The 17,547-nt window shown below is 40.5% G+C and overlaps 1 protein-coding gene across 9 annotated transcripts in view; it reads right to left on the reverse strand.

Annotated features, from left to right (window-relative positions):
- The window catches only part of diaph2 (diaphanous-related formin 2), a 357,889-nt gene that overhangs the window by 44,918 nt on the left and 295,424 nt on the right, over positions 1 to 17,547 (reverse strand). For all 9 annotated transcript variants that reach the window (XM_040016586.1, XM_040016585.1, XM_040016582.1 and 6 more), the window contains 2 exons: positions 13,177 to 13,312; positions 794 to 886 (listed from right to left, as the gene is read on the reverse strand). In XM_040016586.1, the coding sequence (XP_039872520.1) occupies positions 794 to 886; positions 13,177 to 13,312 (229 nt within the window). The remainder of the gene's footprint in view (positions 1 to 793; positions 887 to 13,176; positions 13,313 to 17,547) is intronic.

The raw sequence follows: 17,547 nt of genomic DNA on the forward strand, positions 1-17,547 counted from the left end.
TAATATTCTATTGATAATTCTAATTCAATTACAGTATATCATAAAGCATTACAAAATCATGCACCAAATATTAGTTTATTTGCAAATATGTCTGTAAATGTAAATATTGGGGAAAAACAACCTAAAATGTACTTTTTAGATATAAACAAAACAATTTCTGGTCTGCCTTTAAAATATATCCTTGTTTTACTGTTCTTCAACATCTACAGCACAATCATCCACTCCAGCCAACTGTCTTTTTTTCTCCTTTCTTTTTTCCTAATATGATTGCCAGTGTGAAGACAGCAGCACCTGTGACTCTTCTGCAGAGCTCTGACTTGCATATCAATTGACCCTTGCGCCCCTACTAGGTGGTACTCCTCTGGGCATGGCCTATTCATCATGGCAGAATGGAATACATTAGCACCAGGATTTCTCTAAATCAGCTTCGGCCCTACTGTTAAGTGCTTCATGAATGGGAAAGGGGCAATAAATTTCTAATGACCTACACCAGGACACATGCCTCCCTTTTTTTTCTGTGCCCCCTGTTTATATGTACATATGTTTCTACATGCATCAATGCCGTATCTGTGTAATGAATCCTTGAAACAGTCGCACACGGGTACAGGCGGTGAATGAACGGCACTTTCACAGAAACGTTTAATTTAAATGATAGACAGCAGTGTTGCAAGAAAGCTATTACCAACTTAAAGGGACAAGTATTTTTCTGCAGACAAGTGAAACTGACAGAAACAATAAAAACTGCACAATGGCACCTAAATACAGTATTTTGTCAGTCGGCAGTCTGTCTTACCGTTGCGTGGTGTCCGTTTTCGCCGATCACGGAAGGCGGCCCCTGACTGCAGAGCCTCCATCAGGGAATCCATCACACCGGTTTCGTCTCCCTCTGGGAGAAAGCACATAAGAAAAGCACAAATGTTATGCTACAGCTCGTACATTATCATAGTAAAGTGCATAATAACTACAGACACACTATATGGCTCTAATTTTAGGCATCGCGTTGTGGGTGCTCTCTGACTACAGGTCACCATATATCACAATAAAAGAGTGCTTTATTCCTGAATAAGCTATAAACAATCCCTGCAAGTGCAAGAGCATTGAGACAGAGGCCTGTCACCGAAGCCTGCCTTTTTTTCAGTAAACAGCTGGGGAGGAGGAAAATACACTTAAGAGTTTAGTTTAGAGTTTAGAGGAGCCTCAGGATGAAAGCATCCAGTGATGGTCATTGACAGATATTCTTTCTGTGGCTAACGCAGGGGAGCTAAGTGCTCTTTACAAAGATTTAGTGTGGAGTCGCTCAATACCCGAGCGCTCTGTCTTGTTTAGTCAATGACACAGGGACTGGCCTTCGAAAAACATTCCCCTTGTCCACCATTCCAGCTGTTGTGTGGATCCACGAAATAAGAGGAGTGGAGGCAGCCAGGATGGCTGACAGGACAGGTAGAAGACACTTAAAATGTCCACAAGGCCAAGACTATGAGTAGTTGTGGACATACTGTGCACATGCAGTAAACCACTCAATGGAAACTGGGTTCAGAAAGAGGCTTAGGTTCTATATCTGGGTCATCTATCTTTACGCCCTGATACTAATGAGTCAGAGGGGCACCATTTTTATCTTTCTGGTCCAGAACAGACATTATTTTAAACTAGGATCATTAGGGTGAGTTATTGTGGAGCTGAAGACTCGGTCATCAATTCTTTTGCGCATATGAGTGAACTAGCTCTTTCCCAGTGTTTACCATCAGGGTCCCGGCATCTTATTTCTGCACTGCGCTCAGATGAAGGGAAATGTTCAAAAATAAGTGGAGACAACTGGTACTTTTCCAACTCCTAGGATGATCAATCTTTCGTTATTTGTGTGTACACAACACTCAGGCAAATTGAATTTATGAACAAAACATAGTGACATGGATTGGTACACAAATAATTTGAGGAAGCGAGTGAGACCTGTACGTGTTTCTTGTTATTGTCCTTCAGCAATAAACCATCCCACCTGCAATCATTCATGGAAGTAAAAGAAGACAGTACAACTAAGAATAGAAGCGTGTCTTATGCTAATTTTAAAAAAGCATCTCTTCAGTCGTACTCACTAATTTTACTCTCTATCTCATTCCTTCTCTTTCTTCCTCAAGTTCTTCCCAAGGGCTACTTTGAAATCAAAGTATCTGTTCCAACTGTGTGCTGTGCTTAAAAGCAATCCTGATTAAATCAAGCTTAATTAGACCAGCTTTATCAGAACAAAACCAAAGCTGCGCCAAGTAGTGCTTATCTCAAATTGCAGCACTACACCTCAGATAGCAAGCTCGTCGGTTAAAAAGGGGGAGCATGGGTTTCATCTCCTGTGGACCTGGAGAACAATATGTTGAACAACTTGCAGCCTCTATAACTATATCAAACCCCAAGATCATTAGGTACTCGTTCTTATGTAGGCTAGTAAGGACACACTGTGAGTCTGACACAACGTGTTAAGTGGCAGGTAAACATTTATCTACAACCACTGTGGTACAAGAAACTTTTTGACAGCTCCTTCTTCACTGCCTTCTTCGTGGAGACCTAAACATCACAGGGGGCACCTGACACTTTGATCAATTCGTCCTACTTCTAGCTTAACTGTAGCACAATTCATCATTTGTAATGGCCAGGACTTTGGAGCCCTAGAAGACGGAGGTTCAGGGAGAGGACTGCAGACAGAAAGAACCAAAATGACTAAAATGGGAAGCGTTCTCCCCAGTTACTTCACAGCGTTCAATTAACTATGTCCTAAGCTGTCCAAAGCTTAAACTTGAGCAGGTCTTTGCCTCACCAAGAACTTCTCCCAACTGAGCCTTCAGACTGTCTGAACTTATTAACACACACACATGGTGTATATATTCTACAAATCTGCAAAGACAAAGTAAGCATTTATTCGGGGAGAAAACTGCACATTATTTGACTACACTTATTCCACTAATCCTCAAAGCAAACTTTCTCCATTGCTTACTGTAACATTGGCCACTTAAGCAGATATTTCTGCCTTATTCCTGCAATTCACTCATCTTATTTTGAGCTGTTAAACCTAAGGCAAATATTCATCTGCTTCTCATTAGCAGCTCTGGTACACTGCATGGTGTGGAATTACAGAAAAGCTAACCTTTTATGCCCACAGATCTTTCTCAAGAGGAAAGATCCCCTCTGCTCACAGGAAATTGCTTTCTAAATGGGTTAAGATGGGCTAAGACCCAAGACATTGACAAACCCTTCCAGTGATGAAACACCTATGCGGGCACCTTAACAGACAGCCCCGAGGTCCTTAATGATCTTATTAAAGCTTCTGGAAGTGTGGAACATGGTGGCAGCTTTTGCACTTTTAGGTATTTTCTTAAAGAGTTAAATCTTTAAGATCACAACCAAAGCTATGAAACTTTACCTCCCAGATAGAGATGATCTACTGTTTCCATTTATTTTCTTTGATCCTGCTTACCTCACTTTACCTGGATATCAGGTAGTAGCTGGCCCCAGAAGCTGAGCCAACTGTAACTGAGTTCTAGGGATTGGCTCTTATATTTACAAGCAGCACTATCACATTTTATAATTAGGAGGGATAGAAAGAGCAATGTGGTGTCAGAAGGATTGGGATAAAAACTAAACTTGTAAGATTATTATTTCACTAAGAAAAAAGTACCTTCAGTAAGAAAAGTATCATTCACCAATCCCAGGGGCACTTTAACTTTGATAATAGTAAAGGGAGGTAGGGGAGGGATAGGAAAAGGATGAGCAGAGATACTGCAAGCGTATCCTTGATTATGTACTATTATGTAAGCATAAGATAACAAATGAAAGAATTAAGAAGGATCGGGAAGAACACACAGTCAAAGTCCACCCACAGAAGGCAGCACTGGGATCCGAAGTAAAGAGGTGGGGTGGGATTATTGACATGGACTAGTGGAGCAAGGCAAGACACGAGGGTGTGAAAGCCTTCTTCAAAACTTTGTGGCTAGGTATTTTATTTTACTTTTAATCACTTCTAAAACATATACTGCAGCCTGGACTCACATTTCATGTGATACAAATTCCTGTTTCACATTTGTTTAGTAGCTAAATAAATATGTTTATTGCAGATTAGTATAGCCACAAGCAAGTATATGTTCTACTAACAAAAGCAGCATGAGGAATGTAAAGGTAGGAAGAGGGAGAAAGACTCAGACGTGGATGCTCATGATGAATTAACTGAGATATGGTTCTTGCAAGTTTTGCAGAAATCCAGTGTATCACTGACGCCTCCTTCAAACACTTGTCAGTCAATGACCAATTAGAACTAAAAAGCTTACATAATGTACGCGAACTAAACAAAAAAACAACATCTATTTTTAACTTAGGCCAATTAGAATCAGTCATCTACAACACTCAAAATATGCACTGCAATGTAAAAGAACAGCTGTCACCTTGAAAACGTGACGAAGCATAATTATTCGAAACAGAAAAGAAAAAGAGAAACATGTACCATGCACCAAAGGCATGGCACTGCTATAATTACACCGGAGTGTCAACAATGCCTGTTCATAAATTCAATTTGCTTTCTGTCACCCCCTGCATGTTTTTTTTTCTGGGGAGAAAAACCACAGTGGATCAATTGAGAAATCAATTTCTGATGGCTCACATGCTGCCTTCATGATTCATTGAGGGGAAAGAGACAAATAATTCTTAGAATCCTAAAAAGCTTCTGGCTTCAAGTATGGATTTCTGATATAATGGCAAATTATGATATCCCGTATGCACCAGTACGACAGGTTGGTCAGCAAAAACAAAAAAAAGCTATTTATGTAGTTCAATCAATCGTATTTTTTTTCCACTATCCTCTAAATTTCTATTCACTTAAAATACTTTGCTCTAATCAAAGTCTCTCAACATAAGGCATAGGAGAGCTGTCTATTATCCACTACTATCCTTCCACTAGCAAATTCCTGAGGCTCATTTGCACTGTAATGAGATCTAATGAGAGCTTACCGGCCTTGTGCTTGATGAATTGAACCCACTGTGAGAGAAGAACACAGTGAGAGTTTAACCTCACTGCAGTCACCCTTCATGACTTTAGTAGACAAGATTAGAAGGGAAAGGAAGAATAAAGAGGAGAGGAACAACTCCTTCTTAGTTGTTTTCTGCTTGCTGGGATTGTTTTTGAACACATTTGAGCCCATCTGTTCCCCCACAGAAAGTCACCTGTGCAATTAACCTGGACCATTAGCCGTGAAACAAAAGCCTCGGTGGAGGGGGGTGGGTTTCTGCTTTATGGCCAGGTGGAGAGGCAACAACCACACTTTCTTTTAATCTCATCTCATCTCTCCAGTCTCACTTGCATGCACCTGGTTTTGTGTTATTTTCACACCTGAATTCAGGCTCGGCCGGCTAGATATACACAACCACCTGCATTACTCAACACCCCCTTCCTCTCACTGCCCTGCTGCCTGCTCTCTAACTAGCTAGCTTTGAGCACAGTAACCCCTTCTACTCACCCACCTGCCCTTCTGCCACAGCAGAGGGCAGACAAAGAGCATTACTGCCGCAGAGAACACAAACGCCCAAAGGAGAGGAATCGTGCACCTGTTAGATGTCTTTCTTTTTGTTTTGACCCTTTTTTGTTACCATATCCCTGCAGCATCGCTGCCCGTGACGAAAGCTTTGGCACAATAATCTGAGAAACTTTTCAGAATGGCCGTAGTCTTTAATAAGTGTGTGCAAGCTTCCTAGTTCCACTTGAATGAAGAATGAAAAAAGAAAGGAGGACGAATGGGAATTGAAGGGTAAACCGGCTAATACAAAAGAAACATTTGCCTGCTGATTGGTCTGGACTGTTTTACTGTAACAACTAAATGAGCAAAGCCACTCATGTCCTCTCAAACTCAATTAGGGATGCTCCCACAACTCTCCGTTCCAGAAGGAATGCCGGTCTTGCTACTACTTAACTTGTGCTGTGAGGTCCTGTTTGGCGCCAGGGTCAGGAGAAAGTAAGTAAGGAAGACACTCAGATCCAGAAAAACGTCTCGCAGTTACTAAAGGTGGGTGGAAGGTGAACGGTGCATTGTGCTGACATGCATAAAGTACAGAGAAATATTGGTAGGCTGGCCTGGTCACTGCAGGCTTGATCTCACACACTGAAAGGATGACTGCCCTGACTACGAGAGACTGGAGGAAACGTGCAAAGAAGTTGGATGTCGACAAGGGAGAGATGAAAGTGGATTAGCCGCCGTGGCGATTTGCATTCTGTGGTGGAACGAAAGCCCTAGCGATGCCCCGAATAGCTGGATGCATGAATAAGTAAACAAACAAAAACAAAAATAAACCCTCCATCTGGATGGATGCTGCTAGGCCCCGAGTGAGAAACAGTAGGGAGGGGACACTGGGAAATGGGAAGGGGGGAAGAGAAATGCTTTCAACACAGTCATCACCACACTCTGTTTCCTCTGCTATCATTTGCTTCTACTGCCTGCAGGCCACCCAAGTTAGCATACTGCTATCACCATCTATCCATTGCTTTTGGCTAGTTTGGCCAGTAACACCAACACACAAACAACAGCTCCAACCCAGCACTGACAGATGTTAAGATGACACAGTTTAGATGAGCCACATGGGGTCATCGTGTCAGGGTGCCAGCAGGGCCATGCCTGTCCTCACATCAGAGAAGACCACTATTGCCCTTTTTCCATTAATGAGGTTCTGCTTAATTTAACAACATTATGGTAGTGACTGACCCACATGAATCTTTTGAAGTGACCTCGCAGCAGGTCATATACAATAAGGTCTATGCATACTTTAATGGTGTCTTCTATAAACCAAACTTTCCCTGTTAAGTGATCCCACTCTGTGGTCTTGGTGGGGACAAGTTGATTTTCAGTACTGTTTCTGTTTCACCTCATGCAACATTTTTCTTGTGTCATTGTCTACTCATCAACTATCACAGCAAAAAGCTGCTGTTTAGCTATTGTGAAAAGCCGCAGTGCGTATAACTCGGGTCATTGTCTTTACTAACATTCAGCTGGCATAGTGCTTGTGAAAAAGTCCATGCAAAGATTTTCGGCTTAACATTTTAGTGTCTCAAGGCCGGGTCCTTGAGAGGGAATGGTGTTTTATTGTGCAATGCTATCTGCAGCAATGATGGAGGAGGTGTAATGCGGTTTGGTTTAAACCTCAAATCTCTAAAACATAAACAAGTGAACAATGCCGACTTTGACTGTGCTTTTCGGAAACATGGACAAGAAATCTAAAATATTGGTGCTACATCGACATGACAGGTTCTGATGGCAGTTTCTAACGTAAAGTACAATCAATGGAATCTTGCCTGAATGGTAAAAAAGTACATATGTGTTTATAAAAACCTCGCCCCGAAAAACCAGGGTCAGTTAAAAGATCAGGTAAGATTAATGCATTGCCAAATAGCCAGTGGAAGAATACTCAGCTGCTCTAAAGAGTGTGGATTTCATCCATCCTGCACAGAGTAGAGTCTTTATTTTTGGTGAGTGGCATATTTGGATAGTGGATGCAGTTTTGGAATCCAGATCAAGATAACATCTGAACCAAACCCCACATGGGCTGTTCACATCAGTGAAAGGCGGTGCTGCCTGGGGAAGCTAAATGGATTTGACGGTCTTTGTAGTGAGGGTAATTAGGTTTGATTGACTGTAAAGTGACTGGTGAGGTCCAGATCTGGGAGGGGAAATGATCAGACACTTGAACCACCCACAAATTAATGAGATTCAACTGTGCCGGAGCTGATTTCACCAAGCAGAAGAAGAATATTTCTGAAAGCAATGGGAGAGAGAATACTGCAAGAAGGATTGTTCCATCCGTACAGAAGGAAACAAAGTCAGAAATGACAGTGATTAGAGATGAGCTTCCTAAAATTACATAAATAACACACTTTTTGTTTTTGTTTGCATTTCTCCTAATACTAAAGAATATCAGAAAAAACACCAGTTCACCTTAAAAAAGTGATGCAAAATGCAGACAGATAAAAACGATTCCCTTGCTGCCTTTAATTGCTAATGAGTGGGGTATTTATCATGAAATACTAAAAGCTTCCCCATAAAGCATGAGGGTCACTTTAATATGCTGACGTTTAATTTTAGAGATGTACTGGAAATATCAAAATCGGGGAATTTAGTGGATGACTATTTTATTGTATTACTTTCATTTGCAAAATGGCATTTTTCAACAAAGTGTATTTAATCCTTGCATGCCTTTTTTCCCCTACATATTTCAGTTTATTCTATTTGGGCCAAGAGCACTGAAACGCAGTCCTCTATAATCTCTGTGCCATCATCTCCTTGAGGCAGACCCCGATTCTTACTGGAGATACAGCACAATCTAACATGCTGTAATTTATTAGAATAGGTCTATGACAGCAGATAATCCTGGTGCCCTTGTTCCTGTCTTTCAGGGTAATAGCAGAATTCACCGGTCCATATGCAGAAGTTTCAGATGATGGCTTGCACTTTTTGCACTCTAAATTGAGACAGCGTACATGCAAGGACAAAGAAAAAACAATTTGTTCAAAGTTTGGCATTACACTGCACTTACATCCACATGCAAATGTAGCAAGAGATTTCATTTTCATAAGTCATCAGAAATCACAAATCTATAACTAGACAAGGAAGGCATGGCTGGTCTTTCGGAGATATTATTTGTTTGTGGAAAAACAGGTAGTAAACTCAGACGAGTGGTTTTATATATCACTGTTGAATTCTGAAAGGTCTATCCTTGTTCGTCATATTATATATCAAACAAGAAGGTCAGTTTCAGTGCTCTAAAACTGGCTTCATTTTCTAAGCTAAGGTGAGGAAAAGAGAGAATATGTCTCAGAAGTATATATTTTTTTCCCCTGGGTTTTGACCTCCGTGTCTCTATAAGCTATCTCCCCTGGTAATATTGTTTGCCATGTCTGCTGTGCTGTGGAGCCACATGCATACCTAGACAGCCAACCTGTCCAACCCACTGCCGCTTGTCAATCCCTGACTATGATCACCTGGCTGGCATGGCTGCAAAGCAAGTATGCCCTGGCCTACCGGCAGCTGTCAGTGTCACACGAAACCATCAATCTGCATCTCTACTGCTGTCATTCCTGACAGGGCTCTGCCGGCCACAACCAGCCAGCCAGCTGCAGAGAAATATGTAATTTTAATTTAGCATGCCACAATAATTGACACTTGCTTTTCAGAAAAATAAATTCTTTGCTAAAAAAAAGAAAAAGAAATAACTTAACAAGCACTATTATGACAACATGTTCATAAGAGGGTAAATTTGATTCACATTCCAATACATTCTAATGTACGTGTAAAGTTACATGTATGTCATCTTGATGGCACGTTTAAATGTTACACTGTGTCTAACCTAACTAAGCTAATTTATCTTATATACATTGCATATACTCCTTATATACAAGATAATGAGGTTGGATAAATGGAAACTGTAGCATAAAGAACACGTAATAATTACATAATTACAATTACATTAAAATGAACAACAAACGATATTTTACACAGCAGGCCTTGAATTATTGGAAATGTTGCTTAATGTCTGTTGGTTTGAACCTTGGCTCTGGGATTTTTAAAGACACTGAGAGAAAATGTCACATAGTCAACCTCAACCAGATGTTTTGTGAAAAAATACGAAGGTGAATACACTATGTGTCATCCCAAACACAAACATTTTGCCTAAACATATTTATCTGCTGTAAAAATCCCAGTGAGCGACCAAATGTATGGATCCACATTCTGTCAGTGTGTCTGCCAGCTGTTGCAATGGACTGACGCTGGGTGGGCTCTAATTCTGTCTCTAAAACAATGATCCCTTTGCAAGTAAAACTTAATCATAAAAACAGCATCTGTGCAGCCACTGCGTTTAGTAATACCCTGTAGTACAATTATAAGAACTGATTTTACTGAAATATAGTTTTCCATTCAAATATTTTTCTTTCGAGATCCGCAATTAGTAAAGTAATAAAGTTGGATAACATTTCATTGTGTTTCCAACTGAGTTAGCAGGCAGTTGGTACACTCATAAAAGGTAATGTGAACTTCGAAAGTTATAACCAGTATGCTTTAAAGCTTTATATTCTTCAGGTTGACAGTGTATTTTTAGATGTTCACGTCGCGAAGGGAACGTTTACACAGAACCTAGATTAGGTTTGGTTTTGTATCTTTTTCTGAGAAAAATAGACAAAAAAAGAAAACAAATTTCTCATGGACTAAATAAAATGTTTGACTTATTACTTTTTTCTGGTTGCGTGTTTATTTCCTTTTATGTGCCTTATGCCAAGCTGAATTGGGCTCAAAGAAGCATGTGTGCTTCCCGGCTCTGTTCAAAGCTTAGTGAATTTGACTGGGGTATACAGTTGACATGTGGGTTCAGACACTTGCCCCAGACGGGGGCACTGACCTCAGAGATGCCAGCCGAGCAAGCAGCCAAAGGGGTCTGCTACTCTTCACAAATGCCTTAGAGAAGTAAAGTCCAGATGCTCTACCATGCTTGGGCACTTGACACACTCAGCATGCTGTTTGTGACATTGTTTCATATGCTGCAATAAAAAATATCCTGCTGCGCTGAGCCATCTTCTCGTGTTTTAGACAGAACCATTAGTTTGGATTTATTCTACAGTGTTCAACAGTTATTTCCAGTGAAGTAAAGTGATTTAGTGAATGCTGAACATCTGGTCAGTTGAAGAGAATATGGAAATCCACTTAGAGCAAATTAAAACAAATGGGGTGACTGGGTAATGATTTCATAAGCAATTTCCTACGTTAGGATTTCTAATACTTCACAAAGAAAACGTGTTCAGCGCTTGTCTCATCTATCAATCACGCTTGTTGACGAAGTGTGTGTGTCACTGAACGTAGAGAGAGCATAATCGCAAGTTTTATCAACTAGGAAATGGGATTTTTCGGGGGGGGGAAAATGATTGTCCTACTGCATTTGTCCGTCAACCCTCCCCCACCCTGGTGCCATCCTGGCACAAGCTAAATGAATTAAACTCCCATTAAATATGTATTTCGTTCTTAATCATTTGCAAGCGAAGAGGATTAGGTTGCAATTTGTGAAATGACATCAAATCTATCCCTTCTCAAAAATAGCCTCTTGAAATGGCATTAAACTGAATACTATGATCCATCAAAGACTCTCTTAAGCAATAAAATGAGAAAATCTGTAAATCCATAAAACAGATAAGACAATGACCTGAGCATAATTCTCATAATACAACAGCCATATGTTTACTCTAGCTGCTTATGTTAATGGATTTGCAATCTAAATTTATTTATATTTGATCTCATTGTCTCTCTCTCTCTCTCCCTTCCATCTATCTATTTAGCCTACAAACAAATTTAGTATACAATAAAGACACGACTATTATAATTCTAGCCTTTCAACCTTCGAAAACACTAAATTATTTTCAGACATAATTAATTAAAGGTGAAAGGTATTAAACGACCCATCTCTGGAAACATTGCTGACGCTCAGGCTGAAATAGTGATGTGAAAATGACTAATTCGGTAGCACATGTAGAATTGTAGAACAGGATTGGAGAAGAAAGCCAAGAATCTTAAGCCAAAGCTGTTAACTGGAGAGAAATGGAGGGAAAAAGTAAGACGTGAAAGCACCAAATATCCTGCAATGTGTGTTCAAACCACACAGCTTAAAGGGAAGCTAAGAGAAAACAGAAGCACAAACCACCAAGCTGCTGTAACCTCCAACCTGCTTCTGGCTGAAGTTCAGATTCTCATTCACAGAGTACATTTAAAAATCTCTGCGTTTGATTGATCTTCCTCTGATTACATTCCACATAGGCAGAAGTTAGTACACAAAAATATGAACATTTAAAGCCCGTGTAGGTAAGAACCTTCTCATAAGAAAAAAATACAGCTCGGGCTTGATACAACTTGAATTTTAAAGTGCATATTTCATAATTTCAAAGGTCATTGTTATCGCAAGAGTCCAACGAGCTAGGTGCTGGTGCTGCTGGTGCACAATCCCCACTATCTCCAAGGCCGCAGGCAACGTTGCCCATGTCATCCTTATGTTTTATTCATACGAGTCATATTATGGCATTCAGAAACTGAGATCAAAATCTGCTCTGGCAGAAATATTTAATATCATACCTACTTCTCTATCCTTCTCCATCTGGTTAGCCAGAATGAGAGAGAGGGGTAGACAGGCTCCCTCAGCTCAGACATGTTGGATTATTAAAAGTGAGGCTTTCAGAGAGGTCACTGCTTAGGAAAAAGAAAATGCAGCATGCATCAATTATCTTGGAGAGTTTGTGGCATACTGAGAACTGTCTTGTCACATTTCCCAATATGGCTGAGCTACAGAGAGGTCTCTGCCTGGTGCTGACATTTAGAAGTTGGTAAATTGTGAAAATCCCAGTCAATTTGTGCAAAAAAAGAAGAAAAAAATGAAGAAGAAAAGAACACACTGACTGCTCACAAAGCCCCTCCAGGCTTGAAATATCTTCTCAGTGTCATTGGCATAACTACACACAGGCACCCAGCTCTGTCACTATTATTTTTCATGTGTGAACAACTGTGACTTTCATTGATCAATACACGGCTTACTGGCATTGCTTGAGGACACAGTCTAATTCTAGCTATTTGCAACATTAAATGTAACATGCCGCCTGAAAACAGCCCATTGCTTCGACAAGACCAATGGATAAATGGGCCAATGGACTAATAAAATGACCACAATCATATTGGACGTGCCTTCTGGAGAACAAGCTTTAGCTTTTTCTATATGTCGTGCACAGCTTTCAATCTTTACATGCCCACAAATATTTCCTTGCAAGTTCTTTCGTATCCCGATGGAAGCTGGTAACAAAACTGAAGGATATACACTATGTGAAATATGTATAACATTACACATGTGTGTCCTTTATGAAAAAAAATGTCTTTCTACATACATGGACGAAACTTGACGTAACGTGTAAACATAACCTCTGTTTTGTTTGGAAACGTTGTGCTAGGTATCAAAGTAAATATAGAATTCCTTCATAGCTAAGAAAGATAAGTTCTGCTCCTCCTACACACTATCCTCTTCCTTCAGTTCAAATCTATGTGAAGCAGATTTCCACGAAATCCCCTTCCATCCTCCTGTTCTTGTCCTCCGAGTTCTCCTATCTCCGGCTCGGTGGCGGCATGGGGAGAAGTGGCATACCTTTGTTCATGTCAATCAGCTGCTTCTTCTTCTGCTGGCGCTCCTGCTTCTCACGCTCTGCCTTCTCCTTCGCCAGCTTGGCTCTCTTGATCTTCTCCTCCATCTCCCTTTTCTTGTGGTTCTCCTTCACTGCTTCCTGATGAGACACACGCACAGAGACACAAACACAGATAAAATCAGAATTTGGCTCCTGCCACAACCACTTTTTTAAGCATATTCACTACTGTATAGTGTTCAGAAGCAGCAGCATGTCATTAGGAAATTCTACTCAGAGGAAAGTTTGATAGTTACAGATAAACTGCTGGGAAAACAAAACAAAAACAAAACAGCATATCATGCTTTATGTGTGGGGCCACAAAGTTACAAAGTTTTCTTATCACAAGCTCATTTGTTATGAAAAAGACATCAATATGGTTGTATGGACATGCCGCAACATTAAAAAGTGTAGCAGAAATGTGATGGTCTCTGAGGAGGGAAAAAGATATAATCTTTGGCCTACTTCGTGGCCAGCTGAAATGTCAGGAGTCAGAGAGATAATCAACAGTACGTATTCAGCCTTTACAAATGTGTCAGTTTGTTCTTGTGCCAACAGAGAATAAGATGCAACCAAGTGACCTTTGAAGAAAAAGTTGTCTCACTTCAGGTCTGTGGTGCAGCCCTGCACAGGACCCATTGTAGGTGGGTGTGCACGTGGGAACGGTTATGCTGTATGTATACATATACATGCATATGTGCCTATGGAGAAAGCCATTTTTGCGCTCCTGCTTATTGTGGTGTTCCCCTCATGCATGTGTGTGTGCATCCGTAAGTGAAGGCATGGCCCTGTCTGTGCACTGATATAATAAGTGGCGACAGTAGGCCCCCCATCTAATGCCCCTGTGGTCCTGATGTGTGTGTCGTGTTGGCAGCTAAGACAGGGGGATTATGGGGATTGTGGGAAAGGAACAAGGAAAAAGCAGCTCATCATGCCAGTCAATAGCAGAGCCTTTCTCCATGTCCAAGGACACAAGCCCTCATTGTCACTGTCTCCTTGTTAGATGACAAGGGCAACGAGAGAGAGCAAGAGAGAGATAGAGGGACAAAGAGGGGTAAAGGGGTGTTGTAATAATGAAGTCGTAATAGAATAAAAGAAAGTAATTTAAAAAAAACAGGGGAGAGTGTTAGTATTAACTGCATTTTGAAAATGGACCAAGTTAAATTATCTTTCTGTGGCTGAAAAAGATTTGTAAACACTCACATTTCAACCAATATTTTATCATCATCGCATTCAAGCTGTGCAAATGAAACAGATACACAAACTAGTCCGAACACTATGTTGCTATTTGGAGTTAGTAAGGCAGTGCATGGGTATATATTTAGTAAAACACTTAACTTTTTGCTCAAATAAGAGATTATTTGAGTTCAAAATGTTCAAAATGTTTGTCACCGTCCGCTGACAAGAGTCATTTTGGGGATACTGTCACTGTAATGCTCGACACTTACAGCATTAGTTGCTGTAAATTATGCAGATTGCATAAAAAATCCTGTCGGCAAAACTTATTTTAAACAAACAACTAATTCTGACTGTAAACATGATTATGCAACATAATCATGTTGCTCTAATCAAACGGCACGACTAATTACCATAGCACCAAATATGTGCTCGCTCTACCATTCTCTTTGGCCACCCCAATTTTGCCACTGGCAGCGACTGATTGTATCAAGTCTCATTTTCTTGGCAGCTCTGTATCGTAAGAAGACACAGGAGGGGAAACCATCATCATCATGAGATCTGCTTAACAACAACACACCTCATACAGACAACCTGATTTAAACCCATAGAACACGTAAGGCAAGAATTCAGGTTCCTCTTGAAATGCTTAGATATTGTTTATAAATTCTGAAGACTAAGTTATGAAAGCACATGCGTTGCAGTTGGTCTCCAAAGCACTTTCGACTGCTCAAGATCAAAGTACAAGTAACAATGTAATTTGAAGTAACCATGAAAATGTTTATTTTTGGCCATGGCATTGGTCTCTAGGTGATGCTCATTACTATAATTAGTCGCACAAGAGGTTAATTATTTATTACATGTTTTAAAAATTTAAATAAATTTAAAAAAGACATCGTTCTGTTACTTAATGAGCTAAACAATATATAAAGTAATCAGACTGAGAGCTCAAGAAAGATTCATTAACCTCTGTGTTACTGATGCGTGTTACACTACAACACTGTATACAAAACGAGTAATGACTTTTCTATCTTACTATATCCATAACCTGAATGTTACCTTGCTGCAAGTCCCCAGTCTGTTAATGCTTTATTTTTTGTTTGTTTTTCTTTAACCTTGATTTTTATAATGTCGCTGATTCCACAGAAATTAGTCCTGGGGCTCACACTCCAATCATTTATATACACAAAGGCCACTCCATAAGGCACACCTGTTCAACCGCTTGTTAGCCCAAATATCTAATTAACCAATCCCGTGGCAGCATCTCGGTGCATTTAGGGATGTAGACATGGTCAAGACAATCTGCTTAATTTCAAAGTGAGAATCTCAATCTGGAAGAAAGATTATTTTGAAAAAGTGACTTTGAATGTGGCAAGGCTCTTGGTACTGACTATTTCAGAAACTGATGATCTTCTGGGATTTTCTTACACAACCCCCTCTAGGCCGTACAGAGAGTAGTACAGAAAAGAGAAAATATCCAGCAGTTTTTTCAGTAAAAATGTCTTGTTGATGCCAGAGGTCAGAGGAGAATGGCCCAAACTGCTTCTAGGTGAGAGGAAGGCAACAGTAACACAAATAAGCACACATTATCACAAAGGCATGCGGACGATCATCTCTGAATGAAGAGCATAGTGAACCTTGAAGCAGATGGGCTACAACAGACCAAGTCCACACTTGGTTCCAGATCTCAAACCAACAGACCATATTTGAGATGTGTTGGAACAGCTGAGTCACGTAATGCCGTTTGTTTACAGCACCTTTAGTAATCTATGCCACAAAAAATGATGGCAGTTCAGGTACTCGCAAGCTGTAACTAATGAAGTGGCCTGTGATTGTAGTGGGTCTTCAAAATACCTGATCCAAGGTGGCTGCAAAGTGCCAGCGCAAATTAAATTGATGGATTATATTACCTGACCACCTGTGACACACAGCAAATCTAAGTGCAAATCTAATTTTAGTCAAGGTGTGGCAAATTTCTCATTTAATTGAGCAGAGACTTTTCAAATTCAAATGTTGCAACAAATAAAGCAAAAACAGCAGCCGGTATATTTTTACTGAGTTTGCTGGTGGGCAAATGATATTTCTATTGAGCACGGGAGGTTTTTGTTCACAAACGAAATGGAAATGCTCTTCGAGAGAATACATTTAGCTTAAAAACTGGCCTTTGAATATCCACCGCAACGACTGTTATCTTTTATAGCGACAATTTAACCCCACAACCCTTAAATAAAGCTGTAAAACCCTGCACTTATGGGCCCTGGCTGTGCTCTGTATGGATGTTTAAACCGAGAGACAAAACAAAATGTGGTTTTGTAAAATAGCATCTTCAAGTATGATTGACAACATCACCACTGAAGCAGCACCGAGGCTCACAGAGGCCACGAGATGAGAGTGCGTGTCACACTCAGTGTGTTTGCGATGGAGACTGTAGGTACTCTTCTCTCTATACTTGGCTTGAAACTGAATGCCGTGGGACATCCACGTCCAACCCACCAACGAGGCCACGCAGACTTTTCCCTTTCCAGGTCCGCTCTTTCAATAATTCATGAAATGTCTTTGCTGTTCTTCCTTGACCCTTTACAACACAATACATCTCCCACAGCATGGTTCCCCTCCCATGCATACAGGTTTGCCAGTCCAATGAGGGAGCAATAAGTATTTCCAACTGCTCAGTCGCACCAGTGATCTCACACAGAGAGTGTCACTGCTATATCTCATTTGAATTTTACAAACACTACAACGCCTGGGCTTTAAGCAGCAAATGTGTTTATTAGCCATCTGTTACACTGTGTGCCAGGATGTTGGGGAAATGTCTTCAAGAAGTTATAGGTTACAGATTGTGAGACTTCTGCTCTGCAGTATACATGTATTCCCATATTGATAGGTGACCTCTAAAATCTGGTGCAAAGAATTTAATGACTGTGCACCACTAGAAGCATCCTGAGGAAATGTGACAGTGATTCAGCAAGAAGGTAGAGCTCAGTCTTTGCCAGAGCGTCATCTTTAGCATCATCAGCTTGATTATGATCATTTCTCATATTGTGAAGGAATTAGGGAGCTTTGGAAATATCATGCGGGCTAAGAAGTGGACGGATCCACCCCCACACACAGACACAGAAACCATCATTCTAATCTCTTAGATGCTCTATCTCGCTACTTTG

Source organism: Simochromis diagramma, unplaced genomic scaffold, assembly GCF_900408965.1.
Source record: "Simochromis diagramma unplaced genomic scaffold, fSimDia1.1 OVJJ01000685.1, whole genome shotgun sequence".
Taxonomy (NCBI): Eukaryota; Metazoa; Chordata; class Actinopteri; order Cichliformes; family Cichlidae; genus Simochromis; species Simochromis diagramma.